A 21,857-nucleotide genomic window follows, 5' to 3' on the forward strand; every position below is an offset into this window, starting at 1 on the left:
TTAATGTGAAATGGAACACACCAATTTAGCGAAGCTTAAATAATACCCAACTTCTTGCTGATGCAACTGTGGTCTTAAAAACAAATCTCTGATACCACAAAGATACCACAGCCTGCTGGGCAACAACAGGCAGAGGGAGGAGTGAGAATATGTGTGAGAGAAAGAACCCTCAGCCACCAAGGTCAGGAAAGAAGAAGGGGGAGAAGGTGCTCCAGATGCCGGGGCAGAGAGTGTCTCCTGCAGCCCGTGGTGAAGGCCATGGTGAGGCAGCTGTGCCGCTGCAGCCCATGGAGATCCACGGCGCAGCAGAGATGGACCTGCAGCCGGCGCAGGGCCCCACGCCAGGGCAGCTGGGTGCACCCAAAGGCGGCTGTGACCCCATGAGAAGCCCGCGCTGGAGTAAGTTCCTGGCAGAACCTATAGACCCAGGAGTCCATAGGAGTCTACTCTCGCAGGAGCCGGCGCTGGAGAAAGCGCAGCTGCCCCCAGCCGGGCCGGGCCGGGCGAGGGAGCCACGGCGCCGCTGGGCCTGATGTGAGACGGGAGGCGGCCCCGCCCCGCGCAGCAGCAGCGCCCCCGGCGGCGGCCGCGGCGGACTCCATTTCCCGTGGCGCAGCGCGGGCGGGCGGGCGCAGGCACGGCGGCGGCGGGTGCGGGCGGCCGGCCGGGGCCATGAGGCGGCGGGGCGCCGTGCAGCGCAAGGTGCCGTGTCTGTTCGTCACCGAGGTGAAGGACGAGCCCTCGGCCAAGCGGGAACGACAGGTGACTGGGGCAGCACCGGGACGGGAGGACGGGGAGCAGGCAGGTGGGGCAGGGCCCGTGCCCGTGCCCAGGGGAAACCGCTGGGCCGCGGCTTGCAACAGCACGGACCGTGTCAGAGCCCCTAGCCACGGCCAGGTGGCCAGAAGGTTGGCTGTAGATTTAAAGGAACCTCACGGGACAGGCTGGTATAGGGGTCTCCCGCTAAAATGCAGAGAGGAAGGCCCGTCTGAGTGCCGTGTCAGCTCAGCCCCACGCTTTTCCTGGCAAGTGCATACAGGTGTTCACCCTGATGCTGTGTTTGCTTTTTCTAAGTGAAGGCCGCTCCAGCATGACCGCACGGGGAGCCTGTGTGAAACCGTCCTGCCATTGCCACCTGTGAGCCTCGTAGGAAGAAAAATGAGGCTGTGAGATGTAGACAGTTTGGGGCGGCACAATCACCTGTCCAGCTGCACACCTCCAGTTTGTGTTCCCTGATTTTAGTAGCAACTGTGTAGTGAGATTGAATGCAGTTGTGGGTGACCTTCTCCCCTTGGTGATTGGCTTCTGGATGAAAGAGCTGAAGTGGTTGCCATAACAGTAACATAATTGTTCAACTTAGAGTTAAACCATCTCAATAAAGGTAATATACCTCCATACACTGGTGATTCTTCGCACAGAAAAACCTAACAGATTAATAGATCTGGAACTGTCATGTGCTATTTTTGTTTGGCTGGTTTTGGCTTGGGTTTTTTTGTACTTTTTGTTGTTGCTTTGATTTGTTTTTTGTATTGCTTTTTAAAGTTCAAGGATAAAACATGGTTATGACTGGTAGGGAAGAAAGGGAGTGGTACTGGTGGTAAAACCAATGGTATGTTTTGTCATTACCCTGAAATTTTTAATGTAATCTTCATATATGCTGCTTGTTATGGTTACACATCTTACAATATGAAACAGTCATTTCATGTAACACAGGTTCTTATTTTATGAATTCCACATTCTGTTTCAAGACTTCTGCAAGACAAGGACTTGCTTTGTGTTTTGCTAGAAGAGAGAGTCCAGATTAAAAGACTAAGTTGACTGGGGAGAGAAGAGGGAGGTATGATGATTACAGAGAAAAAGATTTGAATCCAAACACAACTGATTACATGTTTGCAGTGAAACTGTTAAAGAAGCTGTACAGAAGTCCTAGAAATTGGTACTAGTTGCTGCTTAAGATCCACAGATCATGTATTTCTTGCTCTTTCCATGCGCAAAAGCATTTAACTGACATTGCTGATACTAAGTGTTTAATACCAGGATGCTTTTGCTACCTTGCAAAAGCACACCTGCTCTGTGTATTGCACTAACATGGTGCTATTGACTTTCATCTCCAGACTGAAAGCTGGGGAGAACTAGTTGGGAGGAATTTCTGTTGCCACCCTAATGCAGGAAGGTGGATCCCAAAATGCTGCTGTTCTGGACTGGAACCCTTGTAGTTCATATGTCCTGTTTAAATTGGAAAGCAAAATGGTTTCTAAATAATAATTGAGACTGGGAAAGAGGGAGAGACTTTACGAACAGATTGCCCTAGTTCTTCTCTCTTAGAGTACTTTGCAAACTATCAAGTTTTGAAGAAACTATTAGAAATCAGCCCTATAATGTGTAATACTTAAAGATCTGGATTTATAGAGGCCAGCTGTAAAAGGAGCAAGAATCCCTATGAGAGCAAGGCAGTAACATAGTCACTTGTCTTCTTTTCAGCCATTTAAAGTTTTGGCAACTGACACTATAACTGGAAAGGCATTAGAGGCAGATGTACACAATGCAGTTCCTACTGAAAAGGTGGATGGAACCTGCTGTTATGTAACAACATATAAAGGTAATAAGGAAGATCCATTTGCTGATTTCTCATGCTGACTATAATTCATTTTACTTAGTTTTCCCTTTTTTTGTACGATTTATTTACAGCTGTTGTGAATTCAAATGTCATCTTCACTACAAAGTAATAGTTACCATAGACTTAGAAGGTGTTTCTAAAGTTGTTCTAGCATTTGCTCTCTAAAATACCTGAAGTATGATTTAAGTGAATATGAACATCCAGGAACTACTCCAGTTTTCAAACTTCCTATTAGTAAGTCTTCCTTGCAAACTGGGTCATGTACAATAGTGTGTCAAATTTTCTTGGGGAAAATTTATAGAAGTACAGAGGTTGGGAGGAAACAAGAAGACTGTGGTTCATTGACTCACTGGGGCTGATGCCTTCACCTGCAGTTGTAAGTAAACTCTGTATTACACTAGGCAGGACTGAACATAGAATCTAAAAGAGATTTGGAAATTCACATAGTGTACTTTGAATTAAATAGTGGATGGCTTTGCTTATAAAATTACTCTAGTGACAAATAGGAATTCCTGTTGTGTCTGTTATGTAGTTGATTTCAGTAGTCTGCAGGGTATGGTCACCTCAGTAAAGTGCTGGTTTTGCCTTTGGAAACTCCTAGGACAACCCTATCTGTGGGCCAGGTTGGATCGAAAACCCTCCAAACAAGGTGAAAAAAGGTTTAAACGATTCTTGTATTCATTGGAAGATTGTAAAGGTTAGTGAAGATTTCTTTCCTTCTCTTTGACAATTTAAGTTAACCAGTTAGAAAAACAACTGGGCTAACAAATAATCAGTTATCCTGCTCCAGTTTTGTTAACATCACCCTTTACATTGAAGAGCTTTAAACTGGAATAGGTAGCTAAATTTTTCATCCTAATTTTTTAACTTTTAAACTTCTTAAAGGCTAAATGCATCTTTAAACTATCCTAATGGTAAACCACTTGAGTGTGACAGATGCTGGCGTTTGTACAAAGTAACGGGGACTACTGTCTGTAACAAACAAGGTTCAGATCAATCGTATTTTGATAATTGCATTCAAAGACAACTAAAGCAAAGTTGGTTAACAGTTTACCAAAAATGAAGTATTGCATTTCTATGTCTAGAATTTGTTTGGAATATTGAAGAGGATTTCAAGCCTGTTCCAGATACCTGGATTCCAGCGAAGGACCTAGAGTTCTCTAATGGCAATCCTTTGCCTGATGAAAATGGACATATGCCAGGTACCTATGATGCAGCACAGGTAAAACTGGGGAAAGGTGTGTGTGAATTTCTGACGTGAATTAGAATTAATTCCAGAGTTAAAAATAGTAGTTAACATATTCAGCAAAAATAAAATTGGAATGTCATTCATTTGTTATCCAGAAAGGCTTTGTTCTTCTGACACATGGAAATAATTGCAGTTTGCTGTACAAACTTACAGGCCTTCAGCTGAAGGCAGAATTGTCACATTTGCATTCTTCTGAGGTACTACAGTTTTTACACTTTCTGTTTGTAGTTAACTGTAGGTTTTTTTATAATGCCTGTAACAGCTTCTAGTATGCATTTAATAACTTCAGATATTTACTTTGGTAAAATGTGTTTTCTCGTAGGTTGGGTGCCTGTGGAGAAGAACAGTAAGCAGTATTGCTGGCACTCATCTGTTGTAAATTATGAGGCTGGAGTAGCACTGGTATTGAAACACCATGCTGAGCCAGGGCTTCTGGAAATCAGTCCCGTGCCATTATCAGAAATTTTAGAACAAACATTGGAGCTTATTGGAACTAATATCAATGCAAATCCATATGGTAAGTTTATATAGTCTGTTCTTAAACACTTTTTTCTTCAGTGGTATTTTTGAGTGAAATCAATGAATTTTCTTTGTGTTAGTTTTTTAAAAGAGTTTTCCAGTAGCAGCCTTCTTAGAAAGGAGAGAAAGGGCTAGCTGAAGGAACTCTCACCCAGAAATACTCACCTTAGAAAGCTGAGTTGTCATGGGACTAGTTATGTCTATTAAACCTGTTACTATAAAAATGCATTGCTTTTGTCTTTCAAAAAATATTTTGAATGGAAAAACTGTTGTAAATATTATTGTTAAAATACTAATAGATTTTTTTTGTTTCTTGGAGCCTTCACTTTTTTACATACTCTTTTGATGAATTGAAGTAGAAAACTTTATTCAGCCAATTTTTTGGAGCCCCTAAAGTTAGTTTTTGGAGCCCCCACAAGTTGCAGTTTTTAAATTATAAAATAAGATTTTTTTTAAGGAAATGTAATTTAGGCTAAATTTCAGTTGTGGCTTCTTCCTTTAAAGGCCTGATAATGAGAAACCAATTACATATGAGCACAAGTGAGTTCTAACTTTTGTGCTTTGCTGTAAGGATAACTTGCAAGGATGGATAGGAAAAATAGTCCTACCTGGTTCTAAGCATTTTCTCAGTATGTACAAGAATTGAAACAAAAAGTTCTAATAGCCGTGTTCTTAAATGAAGATTAATGTTAACAGGAAAAGGCAATGCAGTTGTTAACAGCCCAGTTCTAAGCATTCATGAGAAGATATGCCAGATTTTCAGGAACTAAGGTGTTTGTGCCGTTGATCGTGATCTGAAGCGTGAAGGATTTAGCTGGTTGCTGTATGGTGACTGAGGAGGTGACCACAACAGAAAAACAGACAGCTGTATAAATCTGTGTCATGTTTATTTTATACAAAGGAGGAGGAGGTTTTAATAAATATAAATTAAAATGTGAGGAGAGACAGCTGCATTTGGTACTTAAAAGTTTAATTAACTGTTCTGTGGAAGGCAGGACAATATTGTAGTATCTAATAGAAGTTTACCTTTACAGAGTGCTTTTAAGATGTCTGCAATAACAAAAGTGAGGAAACACAGTAACTAGGAGGAAGGTATTTGTTTCTTTAAATGTAGGATTGGGAAGCAAGAAGCACCCAGTACATCTTCTGGTCCCACATGGAGCATTTGAAATAAAGAATCCACCTGCCTTGAAGCAAAATGACATACTGTCTTGGTTTGAAAGCTGTACGGAGGGTAAAGTTGAAGGAATTGTGTGGCACTGCCATGACGGATGTTTAATCAAGGTAAGTATGTGGAAAGCACTGTAAGAATTCATAAAATGTGGTGTGCTGTATTAATTTTTTGTATTTTTTTCCAAATTCTTTAATAGTAAATGTTTTCCAGCAAATGAGATGACAGTACAGTTAGAATCACTACAGTGACAACATAACATGTTGAACTTTTTCATTCCCAACATGCTTATAAAAGTAATTGAGAACATATTTTCTTGCCTCTGTATAGAAATCATTAGTTTTTAAGCTTATTTCCTGTATTTCAGAATTAGGTTCTCGTAATGTTGACTAATAGAACAAGTATTATTAATAAGAATGTGATTTCTGATTAATTAGCATGTTTGTATTATTTCTGATAACTTATTAATGGTTTTAAGTGCCCTGATGCAGAGGATCCTAGAATCCACAGACACCCACACACTTCCCAAGCTGGGAATTTTTGCACCACTCTATCAAAATGGCTGAACTGATCCTCTTTCCTTTACTTTTAGCTCCATCGCCATCATCTTGGTTTACCTTGGCCACTTGCAGAGACATACCTGAATTCTCAACCTGTTGTAATTTCTTTTAATGGAACTAAGTGTGACTATGACTTTGAACCAAAGAGTTTGTTTCACCATTTTTCAATGTTGGATGGACAAAAATTTGACAGACTCAAAGACATCAAGTTTGATGCTTGAAATTATTTTTTTATTTTAAGTTAATTGTTGTATGTTCTGCATTCCTCTTACTTGTGTCTGTCACAGAATTCTTCATGAATACTCTTCTAGCTTAGGCAACAGCCCAGGTAATATTGTATCATTTTAAGTTTATCCTACATGACTAAATAACAGAGAAATGACAGCCAGAGCAGAGATCAAGCTTCCAGCATGTTTATTTTATGAAGAATCTTTAACTTTTGAACACATTCCTGGAAACTGTTAGCATTAAGCGTAGGAAGTATGTTTTCTACCACTGGCTGGTCCTAAAAGCTTTACTAATGAATGCGATCAACTGGAAACATTACATAGGTTGTACTTCTACAAATGTAATTATTATGACCCTGTTGCATGTAGATTTGAGACTTAGCATAAAGCTTCTTAACAGTAAAAAGACATATTTCAGTTGGGACCAGAATTAGTTCTAAAATTGGACACTTTTTTTTGAAGTTGTAACTGTTTCTTACGGGGGAAAACATCCTGGTATCACTTAACTGTACATCTGCAGTGTTATGCTATTATTTAAAAACCCAGTTAACCTGTATCTTACAGGCACTTGCACTATTTTGGGACAAAAAGAATAAATAATAGAAAATAATTTTATTTTGGAGAGCCTAGTAAGTAGGGAGAAACATGACTTGGCTTAGTAATTCCCATTTACAACTGTGTCTCAATTAGGAAACTTCATCACAGGCATATTAAGTAAGATAAGGTATATAAATAATAAACGTGAGACTGAATGATCATTTGAGTTGGCTTTATTTCATCTCTGCTATAAAAGTATACATCCAGCAATATAAAACAAACAAAATGAAGAATCAATTATGTACAAAAATACCAGTGGTTTGGCTGAAATACTATAGCTTCATTTTCAGTTCTTTGTTCTTGGAATTTTTTAACACTGAGGTAAAAATAACCAGGAAGGTAAGAACAGACATCCAGCACACTCGCCCTGAGTTCAGAGTTAAACATTATGGTTGCACAAAACAACGAGAGCAAATTACTTATTGTTACTGATCTGGGACTTAGCATACTTAGTATGCTGACAGTTTAAAGGTTTACTAACTTTTTAACAGAAGCCCAAAGTTTGTTTCACCTGACACCTTATTACCCAAATTAACTGTTCTGAATTAAAATATATTATTGTACAAGAGCTGGGAGAGGTAAAACTCACTTCTCTTTTGCCTTTTGTATATAAATACTGGCAATGAACTGTTGAATAATCCAATTCTGCCCTCTTAGGTGTGTGCCAACTAACATAACTTTAACAGACTTGTATAATTCCAAGACAAACACAGAAAATTTTATTTTTTGTATCAATGATGAGGATACTGAACACTACCCTAATCAACAGAAATATTGCCTGGACTATCCTGAATGCTAAACTCTTCACAAAGCTGCTTCAATCTCTCTTCCAAGATAATATTTTTTTTTACTTCTTCCTTGTAGTTATATTTTAGATCCTCAAGTTCTTCAAAAAAGGAAGGATCATAGGTTTCTAGTTCTCTTCTCAGCTCTTTTGTCTCTTCCTATTGAAAAGAATGAAGGAATACCATCTTTATCCAGAACTTTGTTAATCCCACACAACACCTTTTTTTGCCTTTTTCTTGAGGAATTATATGATAAGAGAATAACAATCTTGTCTAGAAGCAAAAAACTCTATCCATAAAAAACTTTACCTTCATAAAAACAAAATAGGCTTTGTAAACAATGTTTAAAAATTGACTTTGTCATTAAATATTAATTCAGCTATTAAACAGCTCTTTCTAGCTAACCGTAGTTTTGCTTATTATCTTGCCTGGGATGATCCTTGCAGCTCACCTTTAATTTCTGTTTTTCGAGCTCTGAAACCTCTAGCTGTGACTGGAGGTCATCCATTTCTTTCAGTAGTTTGTCAATTTTATTCTCTAGAGTTTCATTATGTCCTGCAAAAATAAAGTTTTTTTATAAAATTTTAAGTAGTGAAAGCCCATGGCACAAATAATCTTGTTTCAATAATTCTGCATCTCCTGAAAGCCAGAACAGGTAAATAAACCAATTGGGATCACCAAACATTGAAGTCACCTGGGCTTTTCCTTAGTTCTTGTACCAGTTAGGCAGTGGTGTCTAGTTCCTGTGATTGGATGCAGTAGCCCAGTGGCCAGTCTGTTAGCACACCTTTGAGAAATACAGCTTGTACACCTCCTCTAAATTAAGTGCAGGAAGTTTGGAAATACCGTAAGGATCTTGTTGCATATATTCATTATTTCAGTCGGGTTTGTTATGGGTTTTTCCTCCAGTCATATGGCAGTGTGCTGCTCCATAGTGCTCTGCTTTTCCCAAGGGAATGATGCCTGCTAGGTCTTAAATTCTTCACAGACCTGGTAACTGGAAATAACACTCATTCTCTAGCATCTTTGAACCCAAAGCCAAAGGAAAGAGGATTTCAATGAATGAATGACATCTTACAGTATTTTGAGGTTAATAAAGCAGGTGGGGGCAGGAACTACACACCTTCTTGTGAGGGGAAAATCATACAAAGTTTATAGCCTGGTGCTCAAAATAATTGATAATGGAGATTTTTAGTGAAAATTCTCTTCAAAAAGCTTCTATATGTACTCAAAATCCAACACCTTAATCTGCTTCAGTTTATACTACTTCAGCATGAATCTGCTTCAAATAATGCTGTAGATTTATCATGACTTTGCACACACATATTAAGTAGTTTTAGACCCTAAATACAAGATCATCATTATTTTAAGATATTGAAAATTATTACCAGCTGCAGGACCTTCACTTGTGGAGTCGTGTCTTTCATTCTTAGAAGCCTTCATCAGATGCACTAGTTCTGCTTTGTCTTTCTCTAATTGACTATTAGTTAATCTAGAATATTTTAAAAAATATTCATTAAAATATTTAATGTATTAAAATACTGAATTATTAAAATATTTAAACTATTGAAATATTTTAATTATTAAAATAGTTTAAAACATAAAATATTTAACTAAAAATTGCATTGGCCATTTCCTGATCTTATTTCATGTATATTGGCTGAGGTGTTTAGTTAGTTTAGAAGTACATTACCTTAAAAGCTGAAGCTCCTTCATGATGTTTTGCTCTGTCCCTGCACCTTCAGGAAGATGTTTAAGATGCTCAATCTTAAAAGAAAAATTAAGGAAGTTTTATTCTTCAAAACAATATCCATGGCAATGCAGTTCAGATAGAGTTCTCTTGAATACAAGATTAGAAAAGAATGAAAATAATGCTAAGGATGTAACAAGACATTAAGCTATCAGAAAAAAATAAATTGTTCCGATACCATTTCTACACACAAAGCTCACTCTTGACAGCCTTTCCAAAGTTAGTAAAGATCATTGCTACGTATTTCATGAAGGGTGAAGAAATAAGTGTTTAGAAGTTAGACTTACAAAGAAAGTTGGATACATAGCTACACCAACATACTGTATACATATGCATAAGGAATTGATATGCCTAAATAATTTAAATGCTTTAAAAATACTACTGATGGGCTTATTTGCATATGGTTGTCCCAGTTCATTTTGAAAGATTGTATGAAAATCCTGTGATTTGCAATGACAACCCCAAAGAGGGTACACTGACTAGGGTGACCTGCAGTTAAGTTAGAAGAGGTCCCTGACCATCTCTCTGAAAGAGATGCCTGGTAAAGATGCAGGAGCACAACAGTGGTTTAAATATATGATTATATACAGGTAATAAATGTTGAAGTCGCATGAGGCCACTGGCAATGATAGGTTTTTGTTCTGTTACTACTTAACATGGTAAGGATTTGGGTTATTTTTTTTTTACACAATCAGGCTCTGTTTTTTGAAATGCAGTTAACTTTGATCTCATCACTTCATCAATGTTTGAGACATGAAAGAAACGAAACTGTGTAGCTCCCAGAGTAATACTTTTATCTCTCTGTTAAATTTGCTGCTGGTATTTATTTCATGTTACTAACACTGATGCTAGAAAAGGAAAACCAGGAAAAAACTAACAAAGTAATTGTTTTACAGGAATCAATTCCAAGTTGTATTTATTGAACACATCTACTTCCTTACATAATAAATATATCTGACTTCACAAATTGGAAGTTTTTTATTTGATACCTTACACTGAGAAGGGCCAGTACCAGGTGCATGGGGAAGAAAATCATCTGCATATAAATAAACGAGAAGATGAAAGCTAATGTAGGGGCAGTGCTAGGACTGCACCTCTGTACTTAAAAGCCAAAACACGATGCATCTATTCAAAGGTACCTGAGTTCAAAATTCATTAACTCTTCCACACATTCAATAGTACTTGTAAGACTACTGGAGACTGCACATAAGAGACCAGACTGGAAACAGAAATGAGAATCCTATTTGGGATAGTGAACTCAATATGCTCCTGCCCCTCATCAAAAAAACCAAACTGGAGGGAATAGGGAAATTTCTTCAGCAACCTCACTGCACAAGAAGCTGGAAAGATTATAAGACCTTTTGAAGCATCTATCTACAGGCTTTCATGCGATCACTGAAACTATAGTAAAAAACTCTACAGAAGAACACAGAAGAAAAATAATAGCTTTCCTCAGACTGCAAGTCGAGAATATATATTGATAATATGTGGTAAACCTCATTAATTGGCTAAAGTATGTAAATATAGCAAAAAAAATCCTAAAAATATAAAGGATTGAAGAAAAAACAAGTATTCTGCCACTAGAGACATTACAAAGACAAATTAAGCATTTTACTTTCAGAGTTATCTAGCTAAATTTTACTCACTTGTTCTTTTAGGTCTTGTAAATTTTTATCAGCATTTTGTTCACGTTCTGTTGCTTCCTGAAGCAGCCGTTTAAGGTTAGCAATGCTTTGGGTTTTTTTAGCAATATCTGCTTCCATTTCCTTCAACTTAGTTTCCTGCATTCTGGCAGTATTTTTATTTAGAAAAAATAAGAGCAGAAGTTTATACTTATGCAGAAGCAGAGATTAAAATATCTTTAGGATAATAAATGCTGTAAAATACACACTAAAATATGTTTGGGACATTAGCCTTGAAATAACCACTGGCCTTATAAATATAGTTTGCTGAAAAAAGCATTATGAGAAACACATCTTTAATCCTTGAATAAATAAAGGCTTTTCTAGATATTACCCTTCTGTAGTTCTCTTTTTGTGCCTACACTTTATTAAAAGGGAACAATAGGAAGCTTTAGGTTTTAGCAATAGGTTTTATTAAAAGGGGACAGGAATCTTTTTATGCTATTGCACATAAACCCCAAACACCTGCTGCTAAAAGTGTACATACCGGTGCAATATGTACACTAGTTGGATCTTACTTTAATGTTACACCTTTGAAAGTATTTTTTTAATGATTTAGTAATTTATGGAAAATGTACTGAGAAAAGGGCTAATACAGATGCAGAAGATGAAGACTCCAAGGCCAAAACTGTTCTGCAGTAAATAGTTTACCCTGGAGGAACAGCAGTCTGAGGAAGATACCATTTAGCTTTGAGTTTTACAAGGCTACAAAAAGATTTGTGTAGAATTTGAAATGTTGTAAGGTACCTCTACAGGTCACATAGCCCAGTCTCCCATCTGAATCCATCTGGATTTTCAGACAGCAATACAGTGTCCAACACCTTGCTACCTGCCAGAGTCTTCTGAAGGGTCATTGGGATGACACCCCTTTGTCTGCCCTAAGAAACACTTACTGTTACTGTGTATATGCATTGGTAGATGTGCTGGTGAGGTGGATTGCATGTTAAAGTTCCCCAAGCAGCTTCTCTAAGTTAGTAAGGTCATTATGTTATTAACTTAACTTTAAATTCATATTAAAGTAAATGCAAATAGAAGGCTTTATTCACATGAGTTGAAATAGGCAAGACCAATTAAACATGACCATGTATTTTGTACCTATACATAACTATCTATCTCTCAACTAAACAGAACCAAGTAGAAATGTTTTTCAAGAGGTGAAAACCAAAAGAATAAATGTATGAATACTGCTGAGCCGATATGCCAGCTGTTAAGGGCCTATGATCTTCACTGCATGCTCATATCCTCTCTCTGCTGTAGCCATTAGCTACTTCCTTCCTGTCCTGCAGTTGGTTTTGCTCTCCTTCCTTAGACAAATTATGGTTGTCATCTGGCCTTGCATAGAGACATTTTACCTCACTGGATAGTTCAGGGGAAGGTTAAAAACAACTAAATGGCTTTTTGAAGTCTCAATGAAGAAATGGCTCGGCAATATGTCAGAGTAGCAGTAGACCCTCCAAGAGATCCTGTGGGAGTTCAAGACTGGGAAGGAAGTAAAATCTTTGACATCAACAGTGATCTGACCTAAGATGAAATTAGACTAGTCTCTCTCCTGTCCAGCTGATTTTATGCCCTACCAAGTTTACTGTCAGAGGCCCTGATTTTGTAGATACCTTCAATTTCTGTTTATTAAAGAGTACTTTGCAACACATCAACTTACTTCACCCTGAAGTCATCCAGGAGTCCAGGACTAAGTATTTCTTACCAAACATTTGCTGCCATCCTTATGCAAGACACAGGTTGTTTATTTCTCTTAATAGCATAAGAATTGTATAATTTTGCTGTCCTCTTATTACATACATTCTCAACTCCTACCTTGTTACAATGGACTTCCAGTTTCTGCTGTCAGCTCCATCAAACTGGCTCTCAGCCAAATTTAGCTTCTTAATGGTTTCCTCCAGCTGGACATTTAACTTCCCATTTAATATCTCCAAGTTACTCTTCTCTATTCGTAGCTTCTCTCCACTGTCAGCTTCCTATTGTTCAATAAAAGCAAAGTTTATGAAATGCTTAACCTCACATGAAGCATCTCAAACGATGGTGAGAGAGGGTCAGTGCTGATGTAGAAGAAAACTGCATCCAAGACTACTAGCACTACAGTTTCCAGATTTGGTCTTGGGCTGGTCCTTGGATATCTCCTCTCCATATATAGTGAAATAAAATGGTCATGGCAATATCAGTGTTATATCAACCATTAAGAAAAATACAAACCATATACTTACCATAACCAGTGCCTAGTGGAAATGAAGGGATGCATTAAAATGATCATACCTTTTTCAGTTCTTTACGCAGCCTCTCATTTTCAGTAATGAGTTTTTCCATTCCTTTGGTTTTAGATTCATAATGCACATTCAGCTGGCCCTCCAGATCAAGTTTCTTTTTTTCCATTTCAGACTAAAGATCAAACAATTTGTTAAAACACATTTACATCGCTTAGTAGAAGATTTCAGATTTCCATTTTTAAAGCACAGCATAGCTACAGCTACTTAGCACACTGAACATTTTACCACATAGTTAAATATATCCTTAAGGTACAAAGTACCTTAAACTGTGCAGTATATTATGCTAAAATGAAGCTTTGCCTTTCTGTTCTATATATTTAATATCTGGCATTTTCAAAACAGTTTTGTGCCAATCAGTGTCAACAGGCTTGCTACTCCATTTTGTTACTAACTTGCATATAAACTGTTTCTTAAATATAGTTACTGGAGATAAATCTGTACCTTTAGCCTCTCATTTTCCTGCTCAAGACCAAGTAATTTCTCATTAGAAACCACAGCTGGAGCTTTTTTCAGTTCTTCATTTTCTCTTTGGACTCTCTCTACAACCTTTTTCATCAAGCCAATTGTTTTTTCCAGTTCTGGGACTGTCTTTCCACTCCTACCAGCCTACAGAGTGGGGAAGGAAAAAAGTGAAAGTGAGCAAATAGTTCATCTTAACATTCTGAGATACTCCAAATCTTACTTTATTGCTTATTTCCCATTACAATTCATATTTATAGGAAAAAAAGATGCTTTATTTTGATATGACTTGAACCCTAGAATTTCTAGCATACTTACCTCTCCAATGATTTATTAATTCCCCAAGTCAACAAATCAACTCCTTCATTTTCTACATTACACTAAAGGGCTGCAGTTAAGTCTCAAAATCTGCTGTACTTGTGAACTAAACTGAAATATTAGGAAAATAAATCAAAGAACTACCTAATTCATTTAGCTTTTCTTGTAGAAAAATTCCCCAATCCAACAACCATGCAATTACTGTTGGGGGCATTGGAGAAAAATGCTGGGCTTGAGGGAAGAAAAGAGGGCCCTTTTGAGCAACACTTCTGCTGAATTAAAGTGACAGAAGAACTATATATTAAAGCATAAGTAGATCTCCCTTTCCAAAGAAATATATTCTTCTTTCAAAATGATAAATAAATAAATGTGGGGGAAAATATTGTAATTTCTCTATTTTTCTTCTTTCACTACATTAATTAATGAGTTAAAAAGTCTGTTAGGGAGTCTTCAAATCCATTTGTTTTCTCATCCTCTTAGTAGCAATTTCCTCAGCAATCATAATTTAAAGATGCTGCTGATTCTAGTTCTGGGGCCATAAGGTATCTCATAAGGAAAATGGGGAGGATTTTACTCCCTGGACTTCTACATAAATGTACATAGTAACCAAATTTCATGATTAAAAAGTATTTATTTTTCTTTAAAGTAATTAGAGGGATTAGGAGGTTTGTGTTGGTACACAGCAGAGTTAAAGAAAAACCTGTCACATCTTGCTGCCTGTGAATGGAGAAGGATTCAGAATTTGCTTTCTCCTCAGAACCTTTGCGTGAAACAGTTGTATAAACTGAATTTTCTTGCCCAAGAATACCACTGCATAAGAGAGACAGATACACAAGCAGTTCATGCAAAGCATGAGTAAAAGAATGAAAAATATCTGATCTTTTCCAGGTATTCAGAAGCAGAACTCAATTCTCCTTGTAGACTGAGCTACAAAGTCACTTAGGAGCTTTTATGAGTTCGGCTTTCTCTAGAAGGTCACACAAATAGTTTGATAAGTGAGCTGCAGGAGACACACTGCTGAGTACTTTTTTCCTTTTAACTTTGGAACTACTGTTTTATTAAGGTAGTTGACAGTAGCTAGGGTAAAATTTAGCTGTGTCACCTTCCACAGTACAGCAAACAAAAACCTTCACTAACAGTAATTTAACCTTTCAACATCTGCATCAAATCATTTATATAAATACAATAATATAATTTTCATTATTACGGCTGTAACTGCTATTTATTGTACAAATATGCTTCTGAAGGTAACTAATCCAAAATGACAAAATAAGGCCATGATAGTGCAAATATTTAATAGTCATTCTAATGGTCCTGTTAACTTAATGTCATTAATTCATTATAGCGTTTTGTCAATAAAATAAACAAGACCAATTCATGTTTGGTTTTGGTTGATTCCAAATGATGTCACTTCAATAATACTTAGCTCTTTTTTTGCATTTTTTTCATTTACTTATGATGAAAGTGCTGTTAAAATACTCACCCCTCTAATGCTGTTCAGCTTTCGTTCAGCTTCTGCTTTCTCTTTTTTGAGAAGTTCACACATTTCTTTTAAGTCCTCTACTTGGTCCTACAAGCAAAAAAAAAACCAAACCAAAAAAGTAATAAGCAACTTAGATTGCAAATTGAGGTGAAAAACTGGTGAAGAAAATTACAGTGGTTTTACTCAGAAAAATTTAAGAGAAAGCAATTTCCCATCTCAATCACATTTTCCATTATATCTACCAGCTATTCAACCTTCTCATCTTCTGTAAAAACATGAAAAATTTACAGTATGTACAGAAAAAATATCCATTTCTTTTTAATCAATTCCCTGATGAGTGTGAGGGTAAAGGGGATTAAAGTCAGAAGCTGTTACCTTTAGTCTTGGCAAATCTTTATTGGCCTGCTCTAGTTGGAATCTTAGCTCAATGTTTTCACATGACAATCTTAAATTTTCCTTTTCTTCTTTTCTTCGATACTGATCACTTGATCCCGTTCCTGATGTCTTGAGAAAAGAGGGGGAAAAGTTATTATTAAATGGTAATGTACTAATTCAATACAACTATCAGTTGTAGCTGATTAAGAGCAACAGAAAACTAGTATTTTTCACAGAAATTAAAAAATAAAGTATTATTACCAGTTTTGATCTAATCTGCTTTGATTTTACCACCTTCTCCTACATTTCTTAAACTTGCTTAACCTTTAAGGGAAGTTTACAGATCAGTATAAATCAGTAAACAGTTAGTCAAACCAAAATTACTTCTCAAACTATTCTGTAGAAGTAAACCTCAAAGACTAAAAGATAAAGAAGCTACTGAATGAAATAAGCTGTGACACTGTACCTGGGAACAGCATCTAATTTTAAGAGCATACTCTGATAGTGTTTTAAGTAGCACATACGTCATAAGAAATTTCAATTATGTCAAACAGATCAGAGAGCAAGCCAGGAATAGTAGTATGTAACTCTCATTGAATCTGTTAGTTCCCAAAATCTTAAGTCTTTATCCATGGAGGATAGTGATTTCAACTACACAAAGACAGCTTTGCATACTTAATAGTGCCAACTGAAATCATAGTGAGGCAGTAAATTATTATGCCTGACTAGTAAAGAGTAAAACCTTTTAATAATTTAATAATCAGTGTTTTTCATTTATGTAATTTGGGAATTAACTGTATGATTCATTACTTTATCACTAACTAGAGCAAACAAGTATTTGCTTCATTAAAGCATTTTTTTTTTAGTGTAAATAATAACATATCATAAGTCTCTTAAAGAATGAAGGACATCAACTAGCTCCATGTATCTTTAGGATTATTTGTAAACTCTCTGGATCAAAATTTTAGAATTGACAGTAGTCTGCTTGCGAGCTGACATGTATGCTATCATGAAAGTATAAAGTTTGCTTTATGGACCACTTGGTGAGTACTTCAATATCCCTGCATAGGAAAGTACTGCTTTATGAAGATCAAACTATTCTATTTCTACATCATTTGTACTGAAGAAATGCTAGAGGGCCACTACAGTATCAAACCTCAGGCATTTCACAAAATTCTGGGGTAGTTTCAATCCCTTCTGTACAGCTTCGGTCATTTTCCTGTTTATTCTCTGCAGTGTGTTGATTCATTTCATTATTCATATTTATTTTCTCTGCTTCACAGTCATTAGCTTGATTAGGAGGTTGCCCTGAATCAGACTGATTGCAGCTCATTTTGTCAGCATCAGGCTCTTCTATACATTCTTGTTCATCAACATTTGACTGCTTGAAGATTTCTTGCTTCCTCTCTTCTTCTTCACATTTCTCATTATCTTTCCCATTTTCAGGCTGGGTTATATTTTCTTCTTTTTCACCATAGTTCTCTTTACCAGCTTCAGCTATAATTTTGGTTTTCAGTCCTTCCCTAGAAATCTCTGTGTCCTTGCATTTCTCACCACCTTCAGGGTGCTCTTCAGCAGACACTTCTCTGCTTGCTTCTGCAGCAGTCTCCTGGACTTCATTAGGCATGATGCATGCTTGCATGTCTGTGTCCTCATCTACTTCACTGCCATCAGTAACTCTATTATTAGTCTGATTTTTGATTTTAGCCCTATTTGAAATAGATTTCTTGTGAAGGTAATTCAGATACTTTTGTTTACTGACAGTGATAGGAACAGACTTGGTCAGTTCAGTTTGGTCACATGTACTCTGAGTCAAGTTGAAGATAGAGTGAAGCATGAAAGAAAAGCAGAACACAGTAAAAGAAAACAGGAAATAAAGGAAACTAGAATGTACTGTTAAGTCTATTCTTGAAAGCTTAAGAAAACTTAACAATGAAAAATTTGCAATGTAAGTAGCCTTGTAAAAATCAAAGTGGGACAAAACCACCTAATGTAACTGAATTGAAGCTCATTTTTTCCCCAAACTCTGTGTATCATTAATTTTTAATCACTATATAATATAAAAGTAGTCTCTCAGTTGCAGACTCATGTTTAAAAAGATATTTTCCTTATTTCTCCACATATGCTAGGATGCTGAATATTCCATCTTCTACCTGTAGGACACAGAAACTTTAAATTTTGGGGATTTGGGAGTTTTTTGTGTTTGGTTTTTTGGGTTTTTTAAAAACACTAAAAGTTGAGTATATTATATCCTGCTGTAGGATACTGTCATTTAAATAAAACCAGCTAAATTACATAGAATACCAAATAGAAAACAAGTACTTTTCTAAGTAGTATTATATGTACTATGGTTACATAATTAACTTACTGGGGGTTTCAAAAACGTCTCTCTTGAACATTGTCTCTGCAATGCATGAAGCTTTTCCTGGAGGTATTGATTTTTGAAGTGTAAGTCTTCTACAACAGAGTCTCGTGGGATTGCCTGCAGTGTTCTACATCAAAAAACAAATCAAGCCGAAACAACAGACAAATGGCTATTAATGCAGAAAAACATCCCTTAATGTAAAATCACTGTCAAATTCTGGATTTCTGCACTGGATTTTCCTGGTGTTTCTAAGCTAGTTTCTGAATCAATGTTGGCCATATTTCAACTAATCCCCATGAAAGGAAGATACTTGCTTTGGCAAAAGGAACCTGCTCTTTTCAGATATACAGTTTCTATTACTCAGGTACATTAGCCACTGTGATAGTGGACAACGGTTAGCACTTCCTAACTGCACTCAGCAGTTCCAGTAACTTTCACCAACTCTAAACTGTAGTTAAAATTTTTCACAATAGAAGCCATATGTCTTTCATATTATTTAGCTTTTTAGAATGATGAACCCATGCTGCATATTCTCTGAACATGCACAACTGCTCCCAAATACTTTTAAGTTTGCTTATAATGGACTCTAAAAATAAATTTTAAAACTCCTGTTTCTTTTTTTCATTCTTGAATTACAGTTTGCTTATTAGAGACTATCTCATTCCACATATTTTTTTACTAATTTAGATTTCTCACTTTTTATATTCTTTTAAAAAGTTTCCCACCTCAAGTGTGTAACTTCATTTTCTAACTCTAGATTCCGTTTTCTTAGTTCTTCCACTTCTTTTTCAATTTCTGTGGCTCTTACTTCAACAACACGGTCAACAGTGACACCAGTAGTTTTCAGTTTCTTCTGCAGAACAATTTTCTCTTTTTCACTCCTGCAACATCCAGTAAATTAACATTTTAAAGCTCATTTACTAACCTGCTTTCTTGAATAGAAAATATTTTCTGTCTTAAAGAAGCACATTTGCATTTTATCTGCCAACTAAACCACACCCCATTTTCTATTTAATAAGGTCACTGTATAGACACTAAAGCCTTACCAAAATCTCAATTCAAAGACCAAAAAAAATCCAATGGACCTTAAGTCAGTATCATGCACGTCATAAACCACTTGTTGGTCTTGCCTTGTTCTATGTCAAATTCAGGCAAGGCTTGCTAAGAATAAGAGCCATTTTGAAGTAGTTTCAAATCACAATTTAGTAACAGTTACAATCACCACCACATCTTTTATCAGTAAAATCTTGCCATTACTTCACTGAAGTAAACATCTGCAAGGTGTATGAACATATGGTTGTGAAAAGGCTTCCCACTCACAATCCTAGAACTGTCATTACTGCAGTAACACTACAAGTATCCAGTTCTAGCAACCTGGTTAAATAACACCACTGTGAGAAACAGCCTGTCTTAATAAAGCTGTTATTTTCTTTATGCAAATCATAAAATGCTAAACCAGGAAGCTTAATAAAGGACTTAAATTAATTTTATCTTGAGACACTTTCTTCTAATAAAGGTAGTTGTCTTCCACAAGGGAAAGGATACTTGAAGAGTCAGCAGCCTGCTGCTTGAAAATTAACTAATAGTTAATTATTAGTCTCAACAGCAATGTCAAATTCTCACCATCAATCTTATAAATGTAACAAACTGCAATAATTACTGTATGTCAAACTTATCTGGATTTCCCTTATGTCATCATTTTGTATCTGAATCAATTAAAACCAACTCACTTTGCATAAACTTCCTTCAATGTATTCAACTGTTTGGATAAAGCATCTGCTTCTTTTTCCTTTTCCCTTAGTTTGTTCCGCAATCCTTCCATCTTGATTTGCCATTTTTTACCTTCATCCCATCTAATTATTTCTTCCTTGGAGGTCTGTGAAGAACATAAATAGATTCTGTTTTTCCCTTTGATTTCTTCTCTTACAGCAAAACAAGCACACACTTTAGAAAATTAAGAATTATATATTCTTCATTTATCAGTTTAAACCAGGAAGCCATAGCAGGCATATTATTTGCTATAGTTAAGCAGCAGGTTCAGCTGAATACACTGCTGTGATTGGTGGATAAAGATAATGCATAAAGATAATGTTGATTGCTCCTACCAAATTCTTCCTTAGATTTTAATAGTCATTTTACAAAAAAAAGAAGTGAAGCATTTCATAAAATTAGAGGTGCTAGTGCAATGTGTCCTTTTACTTCAAATTAGACATTAGATTTAAGACAAAGTAAGTTTTTTTGTATGGCAATTTACAACAGATCTGTCTTCTACAACTCACCAGGGGCTTGCTTGCCCCTGCTGCACAGCTTCTTTTCCTACAAGAAATGAAATCTCTACTTAGACTTAATAACTCAGTAACTATAAATTATACATTGGTTAAAACCTGTACCTATAGAATCACAAATGGTTACTGAAAAATCACAGTCCATATTCCTGTACGAAATTTTTGGTTTGGTTTGGTTTTCTTTGTTTATTTTTTGTCGGAAATTTTCCTTCTCTTGTTATTCCCTGTACATCATTTTCTGGTTTTGTTCTATACAGTTACTGCAATGAAGAGATGGAATGAAAGGAAAATCTTGGAAAACAGGAAAAATGCATGCCAAGTGAGAGAAAAATAACTCTAGACACAAAGCAACAGGTATTTAGAACATTTCAAGTTAATTGAAAGCATATGTGCAGTTGTAGAATAATATTTCACATCATACATCAATAGTCTGACTCTCATTACACAAATATGCTATAATATTCCAGCATACTTTATAATATGAGCAGACACTAATTAGTTACTGACATAGTAACAAGCAAGAAACCAGCAAAAAACTTATAAAATAATATTAACATAAATTAATCTGAGTGATTAACTCTAATATTAACTTCTTGTATGTGGAGATCACAATTGTCAAGAATAATCACTTATAGAGACACCATCCCTTTTAAGATTCACTCTTTTGCTCCTCAGTATTTTATGCTTTTACTATTGCATTGATTTCACAAAAGCACATTTGGCAGAACTCATGTAAATCAATTTCACCATGACCTAAAAAATCTTCATGTTCCAAGATTTTGTAGAATTAAACATCCATTAGAAAAAAGCAGGAAAACATTAAGATACTAAGTAACAAGAGGAGTAACAAAGAGCATGGGAAACATGAGAAGTTGCAGCCATGAAACTGCTTTTTTTCTGATCAAGGGTGGCTGGTAGGTTTTAAAAGAAATAGAGAGAGGTGAACAATCTTGACCTCAGCAGATGAGCTCTTTCAAAGCCATGATATAAACATCACATACCTTGTCTTCTCTTAGACCCTTTTTTTCTGTTTCTTCACACTTTTTCTCAAGTTCACTTTCCAACTTTTTAATTTTTTTCTGAAGCACATCTATCAGATTTTGTTCATCAGCTTTGCTCTGAAAAATTACAAATTT

The 21,857-nt window shown here is 36.2% G+C and overlaps 2 protein-coding genes across 12 annotated transcripts in view; one reads left to right on the forward strand and one right to left on the reverse strand.

The window, feature by feature from the left end:
• The first annotated feature begins 599 nt into the window (after positions 1-599).
• Positions 600-21,675, forward strand: C1AH12orf29 (chromosome 1A C12orf29 homolog). Of its 2 annotated transcripts, none has more exons than XM_038153139.1 (7): positions 600-762; positions 2,482-2,599; positions 3,219-3,314; positions 3,703-3,819; positions 4,189-4,383; positions 5,500-5,669; positions 20,979-21,675. In XM_038153139.1, the coding sequence occupies exons 1-7, from the start codon at positions 673-675 to the stop codon at positions 20,988-20,990; spliced, it is 798 nt and encodes a 265-aa protein (XP_038009067.1). In that variant the 5' UTR covers positions 600-672; the 3' UTR covers positions 20,991-21,675. The 2 variants fall into 2 exon arrangements, with proteins under 2 accessions (XP_038009067.1, XP_038009066.1); XM_038153138.1 differs by lacking the exon at positions 20,979-21,675 and adding an exon at positions 6,149-7,099.
• CEP290 (centrosomal protein 290) overlaps positions 7,256-21,857 on the reverse strand; it is a 48,570-nt gene continuing 33,968 nt past the window's right edge. For 6 of the 10 annotated variants that reach the window (XM_038153129.1, XM_038153128.1, XM_038153126.1 and 3 more), the window contains 15 exons: positions 21,723-21,839; positions 20,167-20,312; positions 19,162-19,317; positions 18,440-18,563; positions 17,228-17,878; positions 16,072-16,200; positions 15,697-15,783; positions 13,878-14,042; positions 13,426-13,548; positions 12,970-13,130; positions 11,122-11,263; positions 9,419-9,492; positions 9,114-9,217; positions 8,177-8,280; positions 7,256-7,884 (listed from right to left, as the gene is read on the reverse strand). In XM_038153129.1, coding sequence (XP_038009057.1) covers positions 7,699-7,884; positions 8,177-8,280; positions 9,114-9,217; positions 9,419-9,492; positions 11,122-11,263; positions 12,970-13,130; positions 13,426-13,548; positions 13,878-14,042; positions 15,697-15,783; positions 16,072-16,200; positions 17,228-17,878; positions 18,440-18,563; positions 19,162-19,317; positions 20,167-20,312; positions 21,723-21,839 — 2,469 coding nt within the window. In that variant the 3' untranslated portion in view covers positions 7,256-7,698. Of the gene's footprint in view, positions 7,885-8,176; positions 8,281-9,077; positions 9,218-9,418; positions 9,493-11,121; positions 11,264-12,969; positions 13,131-13,425; positions 13,549-13,877; positions 14,043-15,696; positions 15,784-16,071; positions 16,201-17,227; positions 17,879-18,439; positions 18,564-19,161; positions 19,318-20,166; positions 20,313-21,722; positions 21,840-21,857 lie in introns of those variants that run through there. The other 4 variants (XM_038153133.1, XM_038153132.1, XM_038153130.1 and 1 more) reach the window with 3 other exon arrangements.

Source organism: Motacilla alba, chromosome 1A (genome assembly GCF_015832195.1).
Source record: "Motacilla alba alba isolate MOTALB_02 chromosome 1A, Motacilla_alba_V1.0_pri, whole genome shotgun sequence".
Lineage (NCBI taxonomy): Eukaryota > Metazoa > Chordata > Aves > Passeriformes > Motacillidae > Motacilla > Motacilla alba.